General features: G+C 45.2%; 1 protein-coding gene across 1 annotated transcript in view; it reads left to right on the plus strand.

Moving 5' to 3' along the window:
• The window catches only part of LOC126412131 (fibrillin-2-like), a 675,186-nt gene that overhangs the window by 180,424 nt on the left and 471,246 nt on the right, over window positions 1–23,516 (plus strand). The window contains exons 4-5 of the mRNA XM_050081574.1: window positions 7,268–7,274; window positions 12,077–12,093. Coding sequence (XP_049937531.1) covers window positions 7,268–7,274; window positions 12,077–12,093 — 24 coding nt within the window. The remainder of the gene's footprint in view (window positions 1–7,267; window positions 7,275–12,076; window positions 12,094–23,516) is intronic.

The raw sequence follows: 23,516 nt of genomic DNA on the forward strand, positions 1-23,516 counted from the left end.
AGTCGGCGCACGAGCGACGGGACATAGCATCTCCGAGATAGCGATGTAGCGGGGATTTTCCCGCACGACCACTTCACGAGTGTACCGTCAATATCAGGGATCCGGTAAATCATCAAATCACCGACATCGCTGCAGCCGGAGAAACATCCTGCAAGAACGGGACGAACGACGACTGAAGAGAATCGTTCAACGTGACTGAAGTGCAATCCTTTCGGAAATTTCTTCAAATTTCAATGCTGGGCCATCAACATATGTCAGCGTGCGAACCAATCGACGAAACATAATCCATACGGGCGTTCGGAACCGAAGGCCCACTCGTGTAGCCTTGATGACTGCACGACAGAAAGCCTTATGCCTCGCCTGGGGCCATCAACACCGACATTGGACTCATGATGGCTGGAAACACGTTGCCTGTTCGGACGAGTCTCGTCTCAAAATGTGTCGAGCGGATGGACGTGTACGACTATGAGACAACCTCATGAACCCATGGACATGCATGTCAGCAGGGGATTGTTCAGGCTGGTAGAGGGTCTGTAATGCTATGGGGAATGTTCAGTTGCAGTGATATATATCTAAATATGACTCTGACTGGTGACACGTACGTCAGTATCCTGTCTGATCACCTGCATCCATTCACGTCCATTGTGCATTCCGACGGACTTGGGCAATTCCAGCAAAACAACGCGACACCCCACACGTACAGAATTGCTACAGAGTGACTCCAGTAACAATCTTCTGAGTTTAAACGCTTCCGCTGGCCACCAAACTCCTCAGACATGAACATTATTGACCATATCTCGGATGCCTTGCGACGTGCTGTTCAGAAGAGATATCCACCCCCTCGTCCTCTTACGGATTTATGGACAGCCCTGCAAGATTCATAGTGTCAATTCCCTCTTGCACTAGTTCACTACTTCAGACATTAGTCGAGTCCATGCCACGTCGTGTTGCGGCACTTCTGCGTACTCGTGGGGGCCCTACACGATGTTAGGCAGGTGTACCAATTTCCTTGGCTCTTCATTGTAGCTAAAGATAGTAAATACAAACTCACGAGGTAAAATGATACGGACGAGACTACGCATTGGACATTTGCAGTTGGACCATTGCTCACAGGGCATGCATAGCTGCAAGTCTTCAATGGGCCAGACAACTCAAACTGGATAGTAGCTGACTCGAGAAGTGTTGTGTAGTCCGAGAAGTTCTGATTTTGCCTATTTTCAGATTATGCAAGGCTTCTACTGCACGGATTGCCCAATGAGGCTTGGAAGTGGTTTTGTGATGTTTTATGGGTGTCTTTCATACTATGACTCGGACCCACTCATCGGCTTTACCGCGAACATGAATCAGCATATTTACTTCAACAATATCAATGGTCCAGTGTTTTCTAAAACTTCATGATGAGTATGCCGTCCACCAATTTGGCAGCGACCGTGTTCACAGTGCTGCACGCATACGTTCCTTGTTTGACAGAAGATTCGACACCCTATCGCACCCCTACTGGTCCACTAAATCACCAGATCTTAGCCCCATATAAAACGTCTAAGACTATTTGGCGAAATGTAGCAGTCATCATACCCCTAATTTGTTACCCTACGGGATATTATCATCTACTTCTGGCTTCAGCTGATATGACATAGCTGAAGAAACGTATGGACCGCCTTCTTCGTCGGACTGAAATCATTATCAAGGCCAAATGATGTGCTACATGGCATTAATGTGATGTATCCTGTGGGAGTCTAATTTCTTATACTGTGTGCTGATAATTGTTGACTGTTAGAACCGATCACAGTATTTAACAGTGAGGTACTCAAGTAGAATCTGATAAAGCATTTGGCAGAAGACATTTGGTTGCTTTAGCGCAATTTCAGGGAACAGAGTGCAAATCACTAACTAGGCCATGGGAGAAGGAAGCCATAAATCAAAGCGTGCTATCTGAGGGGAACTTAACAAAACTCAATTTTCTTTGGTCGCTGGAAGAAGCTACACCATGGTCAGTAAGTCGATTTCACCAACTGCGGATTGTTTTCCCTCACTTTCAGCCAGTCTTCCTTCCAATGACGTATGGTTCTGGTCGTCAGTAGCAAGGTTAGACTGTTGAGACGCTTCACTTTTTGTGCCTATAGCTATTCTACGGGTCTCATAGTCAATGCATCCGCCAGTTCATTGCCAGACTCATGGACGCCCAAGTACCCACTAAACATCGCCTCTTTCCACACATGTTACTGGTGAACAACAATGTCCTACATGTACTGAAGAGATCATTCTCCTTGATCCATGCACAAGGAGACTGGTAATAGACTCCCGCAACTGAACTACAAGCACAATTTCATGTTTTGAATATAAGTCATCTGAGCCAGAGCCTTCTAGATTGTGTGTATTTCTGTGCCACAAACCGTGAATTCGCTTGGTAAATGGACCTTGAGGGCACAGTCAGTGCAAACTTCTGAACAGCCAAAGTCATTCCCCTTCTCATACCTGTCAATGTATAATTTCGGTGCGAGCCAATAAATAAAAGCCGGCCGCGGTGGCCGTGCGGTTCTGGCGCTGCAGTCCGGAACCGCGGGACTGCTACGGTCGCAGGTTCGAATCCTGCCTCGGGCATGGGTGTGTGTGATGTCCTTAGGTTAGTTAGGTTTGAGTAGTTCTAAGTTCTAGGGGACTTATGACCTAAGATGTTGAGTCCCATAGTGCTCAGAGCCATTTGAACCAATAAATAAAATTCGGAGAAGTCTCCACCCTGCATTCCATAATATTGAAAATAACTGGGTATGTCTTGAAATTCCAGGATGGCAATTAGTTGCGCCACTGGACATGGGCTGAAATCCGGTCCGCATCCAGCAACATAAAGGCTTACTTTGAATAGACGCACCGTGGCTTTGTTGCACACAGGTGGTTTAGAACAATAATTGCTTGCTGGGCTGAGTAATCAGATGGAAAGCCAGCGACCGAAACAAGCTTTCATACAGCTCTTGTAACAGGAGGAATTATCAATGGATGGATTGTAATCAATCACTGAGGCTGATCCTGGAGGTGGCTGAGGCCAATCTAACTCCCACACGGCGGACAGCGTAGATGACCTTTAGACAAGTACGTCTTGCTGATCGATACATCTAGCACCTGCAATCGTAGTGGGACCAAACAAAGACCTTATAGAGCACGTGATTTATCTGCTACCGGAAATGTGAGGCTCAGGCACGTGTACAATGCCTTTTGGGTCATTGTTTCAAATTCCTCGGTTGTAAACCGGAGAGTTCTCTGTGGAAACCTCTCTAAATTATTCACTTTAAGAAAGGCAAATACGAGTAGGTAGTGAACGCACCTTGACTGGTAGAGCTCAACGTATTTGACGTTACTAATACTTCTCGCCTCAGTTATCATAATTTCTTCCCCTTACTTGGAGCAACGCTTTTGTGTCTTGGTGTATAGTGTCCCGACAGTTGTCAAGCAGTTTGCTACAGCATAACCTGCGCAGATCACCAAGCAAGTTCGCAATTAGGAACTTGTTTACTTGGTTTGTCTCGCTGTCTCGATGAAGTAAGTACCATTTTCCGGCCTCTTTACTGCCGTGAGAGCTTCTGCAAGTCCGTCTTAAGTTTATTAATGTAGAATGAAGACAGTGTTTCGTGTGATACATTGTTGTCTTTGGAAAAAAAATATGTACATTGCTAACCGCAGAAAGTAAACCAGTCACTTTTATTTAGTAGGTTAGTTCTCCATGAGTGTCTAAACGTCTTGTATCTGTTGTAAATGTATCGTTAACATAACTCTGAGAGTGATCGTAGCTGAAACTTTGAACCCTGCACAATTCCCACGAGTGACTTAAAAATCTATGCAGATAGAGTCACGCTGTAAATGGACAAATTGGACATACTGGAAGAGCAAAAGGTGCCCAGGACGTTGACCGCTAACGACCATTCGCCTCAACAACTCTGTTTTGAGTGTGTGTGTGTGTGTGTGTGTGTGTGTGTGTGTGTGTGTGTGTGTGTGTGTGTGTGTGTGTGTGCCAGTGTGCTTGTTTGTTTTAGTGTGCCTCATCTGCATAATCTGGGCTGTTACGCTAAGGATCCCATTCCTGAGCCAGGAGATTCCACTATCACTTTCTGTGTGCAGTTTCAGTATTCGAGAATTAGATGTGATGACATGCCTTAAACTCGGTAGCGTCACACTTGTACCCACCGAGGAGCGGCAGAGTTCTCTAAGGTTCTACCTACTAAGAATGGCCCAGAGGCATGTGTGATACCATCCCTCCCCCCTTCCAAAAATACGACGAACGGTCTACGAAATTCAACTATAAAAGCTCATTAACAGTCGCTTGATAATGTCTTTCAGAAGTGAAATGTGTCATCAGATAGCTTGTATAAAATATAAACTGCAGTATGTAAGCACGCCGTATAAAAAATTAGCAACCTCAGGAGACATCACACTCATTTTGTGTAACACAGCCTCGGAACTTGATAAAGGTCTGAAATCGACAAGGAAGATTCCACAAGTTTCCTCAGGCATGGCATGTCTAGTTGAAGTCACCCATTGATGATTAGATTCCGTACACCTATCACATTTCCTGGACTTTAAGTGCTACATTTCACCAGCTGTCCCAAACAGACGTACACATTTTATGTGGGATGATTTCTACAGGATGATTTAGCAGGTCAGTCAAGATGTGATAGAATGCCCGAGTGTTCTTCAAACCAGGAATGTAAGTATGCAGCCCTGCGAATATAGTTGTTGCCGTCGTGCAGACGGTAGTGTCCAAGGCAGAGATCAGAGATGTTCTCTGTATACTCGTTTCAAAATCGCCAGCAAGTCCTAAGACGTCATCTCTAACTCGCCGTCTCCGTTCACTCAGAGACTCGCCTCGTCAGTCTCCGCCGCTGACCATTTAACTGAATCTATCCGCGTAGAAAGGAGAGCGAGTACACGAGTTCGTAAGGGTAACAGGGGTAACAGTGGACTCGTGGCATACGCAACCGCTGCGCATGACAATTGTTATGTTATATATAGTGTCTGTTGTATATAGATATGGATACCTGTATTTGTAAAATTAGCTACCCCCATGAGGCATCACGCTTATATGTACTTTGTTACACAGCCTCTGCCATACATATATGTAGGTGTGTATGTGTGTGTATATGTATTTATTTCCATCTTGTGCTCGTCCATCTCCTCCTTCCCCCTGTCTCCGCTCACCCACTCCTCCCTCTATCTGTGTCCACCTCCTACACCTCCACTCTCACTCCACTCCTCGTCTTTCCTTTCTCCGTCCATTTCCTTCTCTCCCCTCTATCTATTTATCTCCTCTTCTTTCCTTCCTCTGTCCATCTCCTACTACCCCCTCTCTCTGTCCATCTCCTCCTCTCCCCTCTCACTGCCCAGCTCCTCCACTTCTCACTCTCTGTCCAACTCCTCATCTCTCTCTCTCTCTCTCCCTCTCTCTCTCCATCTTCTCCTCTTTCCTTTCTTTGTTCATCTCCTCCTCCCCCTTTCTCTGTACATTTCCTTCTCTTCCCTTACTCTCTCCATTTCCTCCTCCCCTTCTCTGTCCATTTCCTCCTACATCTTTCTCTCTCACCTGTACCCCAGTAGGAGGTTGCTGGTTCTTGCCTCCACAGTATTTCATTCCAGATAGTAAGTAGAATGTGTATCAGATTTTGTTGAAATCGAGCCTTTTACCCGAGGCTTTGTACGCGTACGCACATATCACATATACTTAATATATTTCGCGCATATTTATACACATAGTTCACATGTACCTCTAGCGGATTTCGCCCTGCAGTTTCGTTTTCACGGAGCTCAGTTTTTATGATTTCGTAATTCCTCAACTGTGTGTCCTACAATGATATAATTTTGTATTACATTCAGCGCCATATGTCGATAGTGTCTGCGAAATGTTCTTTCGACTAGAGTTAGAACCAAAGCAGTAATAAATTGAAACGTCTTGCAAGATGCGGTAGTTTTTCTCACATCTCAGTGGTTATGACGTTAAATCTTCGGAATAACGTGTCGTACAACGATATGATTATGCAGTTACCTTCAGTGGCATGTGTGAATTCTGTCAGCAAAATGTGTCACGACTGCGCTTAGTAGTAAAGAAGTGATGAATTAAAACGTCATGCCTGATGCGACAGTTTTACTGCATGAATAGCGAAAATATAGGAAGTGATAAACTTTTGTCCTTTCATCATTTTACGGGGGTTATTAGCGTTAAAAACTTTCGTGAAGGTTTGAAATTATATTTAAAGTTTATTGCAAATCACGAAGTACACTCATTCCCAAATAGTGAATGAATCAAGTCTGGGTATATGCACTTCATGGGCCATACCCCTTTCTTACCCCGAAGCGATTGTTTTCACAGAGTAAGTGATTCGTGTACCAAGTTTTGTTGAAATCAGTCCTGTGGTTTAGGAGGAGATGTGGAACATGCATACATATGCACATCTATTTTTATAATATGTGTGGACATGTTTCTATATACAAATGTTTTTTTAAGAAAGAATCTAACAATTACGTGACATACACACACTTTTAACTCGTTACCGAGTCTGTGACAATACAAAGAAATAAGACATAAGGATGAAGTTTATTCTCCAAATAGTGATTAATTACTAAAATGAGTTTACAGCAGACTTCGAAAAAGTTACAGAAATAAATGATAAGCTACACAACTCGCTGTTACCGCACAAACGCAAGTTACCGTGACCAAAAGAATACACAAAAGCGCTGTTTGGTCCCAGAGAGCACGAGTCGTCGAATAGGAAGCAACCGCAGCGTCACCGCTCTGACTCCTCACACTCGCTGAACTGTAGCAGCCAGTGACAGCGGTACCCTCATTTCTAACGCATGTAAGCCTCGACACTGGACTCGTAGTCGCTTCGATACTGTTTTCTAACATCCTCATTCGCGTTCACGGTAATCTCGCTATTGGGCCCAATTCACGGTGTGAGAAACGCCCCCAAAATATCACAGGACCACCAGCGGAATGATCTGCACTTCCACACACTGAGGTTTAAATGCCTCATTCGACAGTCGGTGGTCTCGACAACTTGCGTCATTTAAAATGTGGCAGAATCGCTACTCGTCGGATCACACTACATGTCTGCAGTCGGGCGTGCAGTTTGTGTGTTGATTGGCCTCAACAAGACGTGCACCTTTATTTGTGGTTGCGAGAAGTGGCCTTTTGCGATGTACCCGACGTCTAATATCCACTGCAGGCAGTTCCCCTCGTAATGCTCGCTTGGAGACTGTTCGAGATAGCTCTGCAGTCGCCGAGAGCAGCAGTTCCTGTCGGGTTGGAAACTGATTGTCATTCAAAAGAGCATAACATTCTAATCTGGTCCCTGTCTGTTACCTTTCTGTTACCTTTGTTCTTACGCCACGTTACACTGCCGCGAGTGGTTCATCATTCATTGTAGAAAGGTTGGGCAGTCAGCAGCAAATCGAGAAATCCACGGTGTAGTCATGGGCACCTCTTAACACGATAGTCTTTCTTCCTCTATATCACTTTATCACGTCGACTCATAACACAACCTACTGACACATACTCACCAATTCATTCCCATTAATTATGTCAGCTTACGTTAGAGAGTTACACGACCTTCTCATACCAGTTCTACACCATGTATAGCGCTCCACAGCGATCAGTGTGGTCTTTTAAGGGCGTGACTATCTTTTTGTCCAGTGAGCTTACATTATACAGTGACAGCAAGTTGGTCATAGTTTTACAATACAAATTATCTCAGATACCGATAATGGCTACTGCATGTCCGTATGATATTTAAAGTAGGTGTGTATCACGCATCTATACCCAAATAACTGTGATTGTATGCTGAATCGCGGGCACTGCCCTGTCAGGTACAATATCCAAACACGCTTCAAGCGCCGATTCAGAGGTTCAGCTTGTCACAAGGCGCTCTTCCTCGCACTTAATTCGTAGCAACTGCAGACGAAAGGCATGAATCTGAATCAGAACCCCCAAAAGGAACTAAGTTTTCATTTGTCACATTCGATGCTTATAGATTAATAGAAATCAATTTCAGCCATACTTCTATAGCCATAATTAACACGTGCACTATTACAATGTCATTTTACAAAACTTAGAGAAAGGTTTAGGTAGCGAACTTTTCTTGAAAGTGTGAAAGCATTTATGGCTACAGAAGGATAACTCCATGTGAGTTGTTTTCGCCTGGATCTACAATAAGGAAAATGTTACGAATCTTAATAATGATTGTAATACGTCTAAACATTAGGTTCAAATGGCTCTGAGCACTATGGAACTTAACTACTGAGGTCATCAGTCCCCTAGAACTTAGAGCTACTTAAACCTAACTAACCTAAGGACATCACACACATCCATGCCCGAGGCAGGATTCGAACCTGCGACCCTAGCGGTCACGCGGTTCCAAACTGACGCGCTTAGAACCGCACGGCCACACCGGCCGGCGTCTAAACATTAGAAACGCCTGCTTAAATATAAGAAGCCCAGAAAAATATGGTCACCTTTCACACACGCACTACTGGTACAAACGTGTTGAACATGAAGAGATATGTACAGTTGTATGATCAAAGTATTATGTGGTATTTAAAATAAAACGTATCCTTGGGCAATTTTTAAAGTACTGGTATATGGAAGCTGTGCATTTCCATAACTCACAATAGTTTGACTAATCGCTTGACACATTAATGAATGAATGTTTTAGCAGTGGTATTGGCAAAAAGTTAGCTATTAACATGAGAGGAAAAAAAGAAAACGAATGAAAGGAGAGATACGAGGGGCGTTCAGAAAGTAAGCTCCGATCGGTCGCGAAATGGAAACGACTATGAAAATCCGATAAAGCTTTGCACAGATGTGTTGGGTAGTGTCTCTAGTATAACCCCAGTTAGCATCACGTCGCTCTTCTCATTTCTGAGCTCGCAGTGAGTGCGTAAAGATGTCTAGAAAATAGTGTCTGCCGCCAAGTACGAGGGCCTGGTGAGAAATTTCGCCTGAAGCTATGCAGCTAACATTACATAACTGTCGTGCTGTTTCGTCTTCACGACAATTCTCAGCCGCATTCTGCAGGGGCAATGAAGATGCTCCTGCATCGTTTTCAAATGGAAATGTTAGATTACCCACAATACAGTCCGCAATTGTCTCCCCCTGAGTTTCATCTATGGTCACATGAACCGCTGTCTTTGAAGACAACATTTTGACACAGACAACGAGGTGTAGGCCAGCGTGGAGAATTGGCGGAAAGCACTGGCGGCTGCCTTCTATGATGAGGCTATTGAAAAGTTGGTACAACGCTATGACAAAAGTCTAAGTCAGAACGGCGACTACGTAGAGAAGTAGCTGAAAGGTGTAGCTAATTGTTACAAGTAAAACATTTCTGATGTTCACTGTGGTTTCAATTTGGCAATCAATCGGAGCTTACTTTCTGAACAGGCCTCGTACTAATGATCCACTGACGCCGACGCCTACCGCTTAGACACACCGCGTATCAGAAACGCAGCGTGGGTCCCCGGCAACACAGGCGACCCCGACCATTCAATTAAGAAGCAGCTCGCCTGCAGCGCGCAGCTGGTGCACTACAGTATTTCAATTGTGCTTAACGAACGCTCTTGGTTATAGCGCTCGTGCTTCCACATTAATTAAAGGCGACTTGCGTCAGCACGCTTGCAGGCGGCTAGAAAGCGAGCGCGTCCACAATAGGTGGCTGGGTCGCACGTTTGTATGCGAACACATTAGATTGTGCCGACGGGTCAAATGGTCATTGACACTAACTCTTCCGTTGATTTTCTGCAGTTACATCTGCGTCTCCCCTGACTGAAACGTTTGGTACTGCAATCTGTCGAGGTGGTGGGGGTCTGGGTTTGTAATAATTGACTTTCAGCCACACAAATCAAATTGTCTAACTTTTTCAACAAAATAGGTCGCTGTATAAAACACCTTACGAAGCTTAGATATTTCTGTCACATGACTTTTTCAGCAGACAAATAAATGGCGATTGTCCATTGGAACCTAATTAATTTGCTCTAAGGAATTAGAAGAGTTTGTTTATTTGAGACTCATTGAAATGCAGAACAACAAACTAAATGTGTGCGAGAATGTGTGTGTGTGTGTGTGTGTGTGTGTGTGTGTGTGAGTGTGAGTGAGAGAGGGCGCGGGTGGAGAGAGGGGGGGGGGGGGGGGCGAAGTTGGTGCTTCGTGATTTTTATCCAAAAAAACTCCAACTTATCGCGATCTGGCTTGTATCATCTATGGTGTTTTCAGGATAATTACACGCCATTTCCAATTTTTTTGACTTCATTCATATGAAGCACATGCGCAATGGAAAGCTAAGTACTTTCATTTCATAGTTACACATAGTAATTAAGCCTGCTTATAACCTCTCTATTTGTCAGTTTCAGGTCTTTAATGACAAATTTATCAATTTTACGTCTTTAATGCTAAATTAATCACTTTGATATGGCTGGTTTGTGATGCGATGACTCGAATCGATTATGTAAGGCAGATCGTGATAAGTTGGAGTTTTTTTTTTTTTTATAAAGATCACGAAGCATCAAATAAATTCCCTCCGTACGACAATTAAGGGAAAATGCAACTGTCACCAGCAAAATTTTAGAAATAATACATAGGCAGAAAGGATTTTTACATTTTCAAAAAAGTAAATTATAAAGCAAAACGTCGCCGGCCGAATTAGGCAAACAGTACACAGTAACGTATTGCAGCTGCAACGGCCGATGTGGTAACGGAAAATAATCCAGTTCAAAATATCTTGATTTAGCAATAAAAATACCATGTGATCATGGGAACAAACACAAATCACACTTCAGTATGCAATAAATTTGCTTTCTGCTTTGAACGAAACGAGAAATTCCACGAACAGGTAACACTAAAAGCCGTTCGCGCAAATTGATTTGATAGTGATTTCTCATATTGTCTACTTTTAGTCTCGTAAGTAACACTTTATATTACACTTGCAGTACCAGAGAAACAATATACCGTAGATGGAACACGAAACTTATCAGAGAAAATTGGACGAATCAAGCAGTAATCAAATACACAAAACATATTTATAATAAAAGCATTTGCAGTAACTATAGTTCGATGTGCATTCAAGTAACTGGCGCGAGTGAAGCAATGAAAAATAAAATAACCAGTCACTGACTTGTAATGACGATTCCATTGTTCGAAATTTAATAATATCCTTTTTTTTAATTTTCTGGTGCAAGATGTTTGAAATTCTGAGAAAAATAGAGGTAAGCTATTGGGAAAGGTGGGTCATATACAATATGCACGACATCCAAGAAGGAACAATAAGCATCGAAAAAGCAATGACGGAAATAAAATAATGGTTCAAGAGTGGAATTAAAATTCAAGGTGAAAGGATATCAGTGATAAGATTCGCTGTTCACATTGCTATCCTCAGTGAAAGAGAAGAAGAATTAGAGGATCTGCTGAATGGAATTGAAAGTAATTAGAAGTAACAGAACTGTGAACAGCGGGGAACCTAAAACAAGGATTGCTGACCACGAAGTAGGTAAAGTTAAGGAAATTTGCTACCTAGGAAGCAAAATAACCCATGACGGACGGAGCGAGGACATAACAAGCGCACTGGAAGTAGAAAAAAAGTGCATTCCTGGCCAAGAAAAGTCTACCAATAACTTACATGGTTCTCGAGAGAGCCGCAGAGGGTAAGAACTGTAGAGGAAGACAGAGATTGGAATACATCAAGCTCAGAATTGAAGACCTAGGTTGCAAGTGATACCCCGAGATGAAGAGGTTGACACTGGAGAGGAATTCGTGGCGGGCAGCATCAAACCAGTCAGAAGGCTGGTGACTCAAACAAAAATTTCTAACTAGATTAAACATTTATAAAACTTAAGAATTTCTGTACTAATGCCAATAAAAATGGTTTCAAGCACGGTATCAGTTCCCAGAATGAGATTTTCACTCTGTGGCAGAGTGTGCGCTGATATGAAACTTCGTGGCAGATTAAAACTGTATGCCGGACTGAGACTCGAACTCGGGACCTTTGCCTTTCGCGGACAAGTGCTCTACCATCTGAGCTACCCAAGCACGACTCACACCCCGTAGGAGGCGAGCTACTGGCAGAAGTGAAGCTGTGAGGACAGGGCGTGAGTCGTGCTTGCGTAGCTCAGATGATAGAGCACTTGCCCGCGAATGGCAAAAGTCCCGAGTTCGAGTCTCGGTCCGGCACACAGTTTTAATCTGTCAGGAAGTTTCATATCAGAGTGAAAATCTAATTATGGAAGCATCCCAAGCCTGTGGCTAAGCCATGTCTCAGTCTGCCTTCGGCAGTGACACAGTGCGGACCGTGTTGCCCGCCGGCCGCGCTGCAGTGCGCGCGCCTCTTTGTTTACGCCGGAGCAGCTTCGCGTGTGCGGTGTTGTGAGTCTAGAACGAGATGGCACAATCTTACAGAAAAACGACTTTGAAGTTCAGTTTTGCGAACGACTATACACGACCAAAGGCACATGAGATCGAACGTTTCTTAAGAGAAGAGGTAAAAATCGATCCACAGGAAATAGTGGGAATCAATTTATCGATCGTTTCAAGCGTCGTCTATGTCAAGCTTGTTGACGAGGCTGCTTGCGAAAGACTTCTACAACGATCAACGAACGGATATCGTTTCTGTCATGCCGACGGGAATGTTGGTGCGGTTACAGTCGATCACGCGGGAATGGGGATACGCACTTTACGGGCCTTCGAACTTCCGTTTGAGGTCCCGTCTGAATTTGTGATCGACGCCTTTCGACCATACGGTACAGTTCTATCCCATGTGGCCGAAAAATGGACGAGTTTTATCACATACCCCGTCCTAAATGGGGTGAGACAAATACGGATATAACTGCGAAAGCACGCCCCCTCTTATTTGTACATAAGAGGTTCTCGAGTGATTATAATCTATGATGGACAACCTCGCACTTGCTCGGGGTGCCGGAACGAAGGTCACGTCCGCTCGGAACGCCTCCAGCGACGTTTGGTGCAAACCCCACGGGATGACGTTCAGGCGCCACAACAAATGACTGTCCTACCGTTGACCTTTGTGGAAGCCCTGATAGGAGACGTGAGGGAGATTTGCGATGGTCCCAGCAGCTGCGCCCTATAGAGAAAATGGACACCACGGACTGAAACTCCGACCACCGGTTCCACCACAGCAGACACAGGACACCATACAAGAGATGCAGCTGAAGGCCGCTCCAGGCTCAACCGTGGTGGCTGCCAGTGCTTCCACCGAGAGCGTGACATGCCAGGCCCAAGACGGAGGGTACGCAATCCAAACAGCCGATGCGGAAGCAAGGCAACAGAAACAGCGTTCGCCGAAGAGAAGAAAGAAGCGTCGACTGACTTCTGCTGACGATAGCCACAGACCCGAGGGGACAGTGGACGACAACCACAGTATCGACCTAAGGCCAGTGAATTCAACAGATACCGAGATGACGGTGCAGGAATTGTACTGCGACGATAACTTGAATTCTCCTTCTGGTGACCGGAAGGCAGGAGTGGAGATGACAATTGTCCATCAGAGCGGTGACAACGTTGCCTACCATCCTTCGGCCAGTTCCGTAAATATGCTGGGGGACTGGGCGCGAGAAATGGACCAACAGCCACAGAATGAAGATACGAACGCGACGATTGAGGATAATCCTGGCCAGACGCTGGGAGGGGCCGGGGAATGTTGAACAACTTAGTGTGGTGAGAAGCGCCGGGGGTGCAGATAGACGCTTAATGACACCGCCCTACAACTGATGAACACACGCCAGGCGTACCGCATTGCCACGATAAACATTAATGGAATTCGGACACCTCTTAAAATTCAAATGTTGAAAGATATGTTACACGCTGCGGACGTGGATATTGTACTCCTACAAAAAGTGCGTTTCACATCGCCGCCGGCGTTCTACGGCTACGAAGCACATTATTCATTGCACGATGAGAGTGGATGCGGTGTGGCGATCCTCAACAGGGAAGGAAAAGGACTGGAGGAAGTCATGTCTCTCCCTTCGGCACGTGGAATAGCGTTCGTTTCATCAATTTATACGCACCATCTGGCTCCACAAAACGAAGAGAAAGGGCGACTTTTTACACCGAAGAGATAGCACCGTTGTTCGCTAGACGCTATGATAACTATATAGTGGGCGGCGACTTTAATTGCGTCGTCGACAAAAAGGACCAAGTACCTCATTATGTGCCATGCATGGAATTGCGCGCTTTGATTACCGAAATGGCGCTTCTGGATACCTGGGAACTACAGCATGGCGACAGAACGGGTTAAACGTAAGTAACGGAACACTCCGCGAGTAGACTTGATAGAGTGTATGTGAGACGAGCTCTACGGACAGCGATACTGGATGCCGAAATCTGGCCAGCGGCTTTTACGGATCATGTGGCGAACGTCTGTACGATTTCACTAACGCGTCAGAAGATATGGCGGAGTAAGGGTCACTGGAAAATGAATAGTGCCCTTTTACATGACACTGCATGTCGCCGGTCGGTAGAGGTGGTCTGGGAGACCTGCGTTCGCCGCCAACGAGCATACACCTCGGTTCTCCAGTGGTGGATCAAATGCGTAAAACCAACGTTACGGAGAACGTTGATACGATACGGGCAGGACAAATCGCAGTGGAACCGCACGACGGCGGATTTTTATTTTACAGCCCTGAGGGAGCTGATGACCCAACAACCATCCCCGGAAAGGCACACGGCCATGCGCAGGATAAAAGCCAAGTTTTTACAGCTGACGAGACTAAGAATGGAAGGTGTAATGGTCAGGCGATTGGCGGACACAGTTGCTGCCGAACCCCCCTCCATGCACCAACTAATCTCTGAAACTGGCCAGCAAGTTATGAACCAGCGTGATATTGCGCATGTGTTTACTGACTATTCCGCCAGTTATATGGACCTGTGAACCACGAGACACTACATGATGTCATCTCCGAAATGCCAAATAAAGGACCACCACTGGATGCAGAGACTTTCATCACAGCGATAACGGAGGACGAGCTGACAGACGCAATTGCCAGGGGTGCTCCGAACAAGTCCCCAGGACAAGACGGCTTCCCAATTGAATTTTACTGCGCCTTTGCATATCTCATGGGACGGGCGTGGATTCAGATCTACAACGAACTCCTGTTACCGCAGACTGAGATACCTGTAGAATTCACATAGGGTATCATCATCCCAATACCCAAACCACGCGGTGGCAGAAGGCCAGGAGTGCTACGGTCGCAGGTTCGAATCCTGCCTCGGGCATGAGTGTGTGTGATGTCCTTAGGTTAGTTAGGTTTAAGTAGTTCTAAGTTCTAGGGGACTTATGACGTAAGATGTTGAGTCCCATAGTGCTCAGAGCCATTTGAACCATTTTTGAAGGCCAGGAGATTATAGACCACTCACTCTCTTGATCTGCGATTATAAGATTTTCGCGCGCATCCTTGGGGCTCGCCTGCAGTCTTCAATTTCTGATAGACTCCTCATCGATCAAACTTGCCTCGGCGGTAAGAGTAACGTACATACGGCGCTCGGTGACTACCGAGATATCATCGCATTAGCAGCGGCATGCCGAGTGCGAGGGGCACTAGTCGCTATTGACTTTGATCATGTGTTCGACAGAGTGGATCATATCTTTTTGCACGCAGTGATGGGCATATTGGGAATCCCACAGGCCTTCATTCTAGTGATCAAGCGACTGTTACACGGCGTGCGATCAAAGGTCTCGGTAAATGGGTGGGGCACTGACTACATTGTTATTTCAAGGTCAGTTCGTCAAGGTTGCCCCCTTTCGGTATTTTTGTATGCAATGGCTTTGGAACCCTGTCTATGTGGTCTCCGAAGACGGCTGGAGGGAGTGCCGTTGCCACAATTGACCTTTCATTGCCGCGCTTATGCTGATGATGTGATGCTGATGGCAAGGACAGGCGACGAAGTACGTACGGCGTTGGCATGGATACAGCGATACGGGATGGCGGCGGGAAGCATGGTTATCTATAGAAGTCACACTGCATGAATATCGGTCGAGGATTACAACCGGGGGAGGAAGGCCCGCTCATGTTAGTTAACACCATAAAATGTCTAGGTGTTACGTTCCACACGGATGTGCAGCGTACAGCAGCGGCTAACTACCGACGCATATTGAAGATGACGCGGACAATGGTGCTGTTACAGAAATTAAGACCGTTGGGTATGATTCAGAGGGTGACCTATGTTAACGTATACCTAGCACCGAGACTCACTCACGTAGCGCATGTCCTGCCTTTAACGCGCATGATGGCATCACGGATACAAGCAACTTTCGGAACTTACGTGAGTGTGGGACACCTGTTTAAGATCCAATACACAACGCTTACGCTACCACCTGGAGAGGGTGGACTTGGTCTGGTGAACATATATGAAAAGGCACGGGCGTTATTCGTCAGTACGATTATACCATGGTGGCGCGGTCAATTTCGCAATATCTCGGGTGCGTTTGTTAGAGAAACCTTCCAAACAACACGACTACCGACGACGCGAAAGGTATATCAACTCTTACTGCGCCGGTGCCCCAGGAATACCCTGGAAAAAAAGTACCCAGACAAGAACGGGCGACATATATGGTGCGTTATACGGGACGTTTACCTCCCAACGTCGGTACGCTCAACATGGTATCTGGTGGTAAATAGGAAGTTCGCAACGAATCAACGGCGGCACGCGATTCATTTGGCAGACACTCCACTATGTTTAGGCTGGGCAACAATGGACACTGATGAACATCGATTAGCATGTAGTGGGACGGCTCGGGTGCGGCACTTGGCACGACAGATATTGGCGTTCCTGTTACGCTCCGCCCCTCACACAATTTCATCAGACACACTTTTCTTCCCCCCAAGAATCTTATTTTCCAGTCCAAAAAACCAATGCAGTGACATGGGTACGGGGAACTGTTGTGGGCTACGTCTATAACGAATCGGAAAAGGACAAAATGGAGTTTTGGCATTTACTCGTGGATGGACACACGAAGCTGCAACAGCATAAGAAATATAGGCAAGACTTCGCTAATTACCTGCGACTTACATTTACCGATCCGCCGGCTAGATGGAGTGTGACGGGTGAGAGATGAGATAGACGAAGAAGCCGAGGTAGACATCGATCACACTTTACGGACTCTTAGTTAATTTCGAGAAAACGACCCAGTCTTACACCAACGTCTGGAGAACGGTCGATAGATGACTCTATTGCTCTATCGAACGCTGGGTCGTGAGCAGATGTCGCCCCCGACACGAATTTCATTTCATTGCTATAGTAGCATGTTTCTTTTGTGTTTGTACTATCCGCGATGTATTCATGTCTTTTTCATTTGGACATTTTCAGTTGTATTCATTTCCTTACTTAATTAATTTTCTAATTAGCCACTATTTGTCAACATTTGGACATTGTCGATACTATTTATGCGGTAGTATAACAAAATGTATGTCAGCAAATATTGTAAGTCTGACATTGGAAAAAAAGAAAAAAAGTTGCGTTGAAGTCTCAGTCTGAGCTTCAAACCACCTTTACCCCATTTTTTCTTACTTAAAAAAAAAAAGATGGTAGAGCACTTGCCCGCGAAAGGCAAAGGTATCGAGTACGAGTCTCGGTCCGGCACACAGTTTTAATCTGCCAGGAAGTTTCACGGTATCAGTTCCTTCAATGCTTTTGTGTTTTTAGGTAAATATTCTTAGGATTTATTTTCAAATAATCGTCGTCAAATTCATGGTATATATTTCTGAAATATGATTTGTTTATAATTTTTACTAGGTTTTGAGCCGGCCGAAGTGGCTGCGCGGTTCTGGGCGCTGCAGTTTGGAACCGCGAGACCGCTACGGTCGCGGGTTCGAATCCTGCCTCGGGCATGGATGTGTGTGATGTCCTTAGGTTAGTTAGGTTTAAGTAGTTCTAAGTTCTAGGGGACTGATGACCTCAGAAGTTGAGTCCCATAGTGCTCAGAGCCATTTGAACCATTTTTACTAGGTTTTGCTACTTCGAAAATGTGTAATCATATCTCTTATAACTAACGGGGAATGCTCACCGGGTAATCAAATAATCATCCACATGAGTTGATGATACAGAGACTAATCCCGAAGTGTCCATTTTAACAAAGGCAGGACAATAATGAGAAATCATGGGTCGCAGTTTACCTTAGGCGTAAGAGATAACAGGCAAACCGATGCGAATTTGGTAATGGAAATGTTTTCAAAGAAAATAAAAACAGGTTGCAACACTGTGGATTTTGTACCGCTAAGTGACATCAGAGCGGGCAGCAGAAATATGCACCTCTTACTATTTTAGAAAATGGCTTCATAATGCATTAGTACGTTGTAAAATCAGTCCATACTCAAGTCAGTAAGTGCCGCGGCCAAAGCGGAAATACCTCACAGTCGTGCTGCGTGAGGTCATGGTGGATGTGGTTCTCCATTGCCTTCTTCTGATCTGTTATGAAGCATCGTCTGTATGGCTGTGGTGAGTACTCTTGATATCTATGTTGTTTTTGTCCTGTAGCTGATGAATGTGGAATTAAAGGAAAGGATGCTCTCTAATAATATCGGCGGGGTTCGTAGACATTTAGGTCTCCAACCGTCGGACCTTCAACAGTGCCACATTCTCTCACGCCACGAGATGCCGCGGAGATTTCTGGAATTTAACGCAGAAAGCAGGTGACGTTTCCAGTGATTAAAGACTTTATGGTACCAGTTCTCCTCAAATATCTTTCACGACCAAGACTTGAAATGGTTACCTTCTGCTCAGGTGCCACCATACTGCTGAGCGTTAGTGACCTCGCCCACGGAGTGAGGTAGATTGATTTAAATAAAAAATGTTGCGAATAGATGAGCGTTGATAGAGGACTGGTCCCGTCGAGGTAGTGCATCATCACACAGAAACTACTTTACTCCCCTGAGGAGTTAACTTGCCAGTTAGTAACCGAAACCTCTGGCTGAGAGTAATTATGCTGCATACTTTGAAGCGTACAACAACCGTATCAAACTGTTTCTCTCTTCTCTTGTATGTTTGTACGCTTGCTGGTACTAACACGTATTTTAAGAATATTAATGTGGCCAAGAGAATACTTTGATAATATCGTTCTTATAATCATAGATCCACCCCATGCTCTACCATACAGATTAAGGATTTGGGGGCATTAACCTAGACATTGCGGATGGAATATTAGAATTTACCGTTCTGCCGTCGCCAACGTCATCAGAGATTATTCTTCTTAAACTGAGACATGTACGACGTCTCTTAATACCAATTTTGTTTACTACCTACAGTAAATAATTTGCTAGCTCCATATTAGAAAGCTGTATTACGTAACGTACTTCGTTATGGGGTTTTGGCAAGCTATTTATATGGTAATGGATTTACTATGCGATCGACCTTTGAAAGATGATATTTGTTGTTAACTGTTAATTGTAAATGAAAGACATAATCACTGTCTAATGCAATCAGACGGACTAATTAAGTAATTCATTTGAGTGTGGCATTTGAAGTTAATACAATTAAACATTTGGCTGTGCCAGCAACAGGAATGTAATTAATGTGTAAAACAGCTTCTTTTATTTCCATAGGTTTTATCCATTTTAGACCAAAACTAAACTCGTGGTTGGTAACTAAAAAATATTAATTAATAACTCACTCCGATGTGTTTAAACAAAAACAACTGGCATGTTCCCGTCATAATATAATTAAAAAACAGTGTAGTGCCTATTACATAGACAGTTATCTCATATTCACATACCTGGCCGTTACTTACTTTGTTTTCAAGACAAACATTAGCAAGCAGACTTTTGCCACGAAACTTTGGTACAGATCGTTACCAGGCAGCAATCAGACCTGTCATTTGCTCCCATGCTATGTCCTTGTACCCGGATCGTAAACGGCCAAACTGCAGACGTGCGCCAAGTGCAGACGTGCGCGTGCGAGCCGGGGCTCGGCCTGTCTGGGCTTTGCTCGGTACTTCCCGGAAGTATTCGGCACAGTGCAACATTTCATTTAACATTGTACTGTGGCATTTTTTCGATCGGCACGACTTTCTCCAGTTCGACAGAATCGTGGTGTCAGCACTAAACACATTTCGATATTTGTTCGTAGTACAAAAGAAGCTGACAGGTTCACTGGCTGTTTTCACAAAAAGATGGAGTAGTAAACTCTCTGAAGTCACACATTATTCCACTGGCAGTTCGATGCAACTGAATAGCGGGTATGGATACTATATATTACTGCAAAGTATGTTGGCTAAGTAAAGGGGCATATCTGGAACGATTTTTTGATTTAAAACTAGATATTGCGAATTTAAGAAGAAAAAAGGAAAGCAGGAGCGAAAATTAGAACGTTGGGGTTGGGTTGGGTTGTTTGGGGGAAGAGACCAAATAGCGAGGTCATCGGTTTCATCGGATTAGGGAAGGATGAGGAAGGAAGTTGGCCGTGCCCTTTCACAGGAAACATCCCGGCATTTGCCTGGAGCGATTTAGAGAAATCACGGAAAACCTAAATCAGGATGGCCGGACGCGGGATAGAACCGTCGTCCTCCCTAATGCGAGTCCAGTGTGCTGACCACTGCGCCACCTCGCTCGGTAATTAGAACGTCTGGAATGCATTGCAGGCCTTATAATTTAATTGGACTTGACTGCACACTAATCACAGTAGGACTCCGCATGGTGAAAAAGAACATATTTCTGATTTTATGGTGATGCACTTAAAAAGAAAACCGCATTGTGCAAGGAATGAATTGTGATTAAACAACACAATCCTTTTACCTAAGATCACTCACGTTAAAAAAAAATGAGGGTGCTTGAAGAACTGATAGTGGGTTATAAAGAATTATAAGAAGAGTTTTCTAAGCTTTTATAGGACACTGCCGATCTTATATACGGTTTCGAGCTGTTTTCGAGGCCATTTGCAGGTTCAGTTGACGGTGGCCCTATACACGTGCAGAGGGAACTGATTACTCTGCAGAGTAATTCATGATGAAAAGACATTATTATTTTACGTTAAAACTGGCCAGGAGGCCTATGTTGTTTTCCTCAGGAAGAGTTTCCGTATCTCCGTAATGAGGTAGCAAACGTGATACAATATTTCGATCAACACATGTGTCTGAAACGCTTTTTTCGATTGTGAAACTAAATAAATAACAAAAACCTGAGAACGAAAACCTGTCAAACAAAATATTCAATTCTCACACTGTTTATCTACACTCCTGGAAATTGAAATAAGAACACCGTGAATTCATTGTCCCAGGAAGGGGAAACTTTATTGACACATTCCTGGGGTCAGATACATCACATGATCACACTGACAGAACCACAGGCACATAGACACAGGCAACAGAGCATGCACAATGTCGGCACTAGTACAGTGTATATCCACCTTTTGCAGCAATGCAGGCTGCTATTCTCCCATGGAGACGATCGTAGAGATGCTGGATGTAGTCCTGTGGAACGGCTTGCCATGCCATTTCCACCTGGCGCCTCAGTTGGACCAGCGTTCGTGCTGGACGTGCAGACCGCGTGAGACGACGCTTCATCCAGTCCCAAACATGCTCAAGGGGGGACAGATCCGGAGATCTTGCTGGCCAGGGTAGTTGACTTACATCTTCTAGAGCACGTTGGGTGGCACGGGATACATGCGGACGTGCGTTGTCCTGTTGGAACAGCAAGTTCCCTTGCCGGTCTAGGAATGGTAGAACGATGGGTTCGATGACGGTTTGGATGTACCGTGCACTATTCAGTGTCCCCTCGACGATCACCAGTGGTGTACGGCCAGTGTAGGAGATCGCTCTCAACACCATGATGCCGGGTGTTGGCCCTTTGTGCCTCGGTCGTATGCAGTCCTGATTGTGGCGCTCACCTGCACGGCGCCAAACACGCATACGACCATCATTGGCACCAAGGCAGAAGCGACTCTCATCGCTGAAGACGACACGTCTCCATTCGTCCCTCCATTCACGCCTGTCGCGACACCACTGGAGGCGGGCTGCACGATGTTGGGGCGTGAGCGGAAGACGGCCTAACGGTGTGCGGGACCGTAGCCCAGCTTCATGGAGACGGTTGCGAATGGTCCTCGCCGATACCCCAGGAGCAACAGTGTCCCTAATTTGCTGGGAAGTGGCGGTGCGGTCCCCTACGGCACTGCGTAGGATCCTACGGTCTTGGCGTGCATCCGTGCGTCGCTGCGGTCCGGTCCCAGGTCGACGGTCACGTGCACCTTCCGCCGACCACTGGCGACAACATCGATGTACTGTGGAGACCTCACGCCCCACGTGTTGAGCAATTCGGCGGTACGTCCACCCGGCCTCCCGCATGCCCACTATACGCCCTCACTCAAAGTCCGTCAACTGCACATACGGTTCACGTCCACGCTGTCGCGGCATGCTACCAGTGTTAAAGACTGCGATGGAGCTCCGTATGCCACGGCAAACTGGCTGACACTGACGGCGGCGGTGCACAAATGCTGCGCAGCTAACGCCATTTGACGGCCAACACCGCGGTTCCTGGTGTGTCCGCTGTGCCGTGCGTGTGATCATTGCTTGCACAGCCCTCTCGCAGTGTCCGGAGCAAGTATGGTGGGTCTGACACACCGGTGTCAATGTGTTCTTTTTTCCATTTCCAGGAGTGTATACACTGCGCAGTAGCGCACTGATAATAGAATCGAGATCACTACAAGAGATGTCGCTGCGGACGTTAACATTTAAAATTATGACGTATACTTTCTTGTGGAACTGATTGTACATAAAATCCGCTATCCACATTTCACCATGCCATTCTTTATGGCACGCATCTTCAGTGTCCGTTAATCGGTTTAAACCCTTTTCTCGAAGGCAGTCTTTTCAAAGATGCTGTCTTGCAAGGTAAACTTTTATAACTTTGTGCCCCTTGTTGAAAGGAATATTATGAGAGCCCCCATAAAAGTACGCAGAATAAAATTTCTCTTTATTAAAGGTCCAGCCCCACATACCGCACTATTCATTGAAGTAATGAACCATACGAGAGCTCTAAACAGAAAAACTTGGCGAAAATGAAAAGAGATGGGTAAATCAATGATTAAGCATGGTACCACAGAGGATCAACAATTGCAATGCACAGTTGCTGTGCATTTGGATTCGTGTGTAAAACAGCAGAATATTGTGCTCATGTTTGACTGAACAGCAATCGTACCAGCAAGCTCAACGTACAACGCAATACAACAACGTGAACGATCATAGGCTGCCTAAAGAATATACCAACTTACTGGCTCCCAACTGTAAGTCACGCAAACGTTTCTCCATTGTGCAGTAATTTATGAACCCCAGTAAGTCATATCTCTCCATCTGAACTCCGAAGGCAGGAAATTTTGTTACATGAGTACAAGAACATAATGGACAACCACGAATTTCTCATTTATGACTATAACCTAAGTGCTAAATCTGAAATGCTACAATCTAAACAACCAGCAATAAAAACTGCTGCAAAACCTCTTGTTGAAGTATTTGATATACGCAAATATGGATCCAGCGCACTGATTCGATCAACAC

The sequence above is a fragment of the Schistocerca serialis genome, chromosome 7, assembly GCF_023864345.2.
Source record: "Schistocerca serialis cubense isolate TAMUIC-IGC-003099 chromosome 7, iqSchSeri2.2, whole genome shotgun sequence".
NCBI classification, from domain to species: domain Eukaryota; kingdom Metazoa; phylum Arthropoda; class Insecta; order Orthoptera; family Acrididae; genus Schistocerca; species Schistocerca serialis.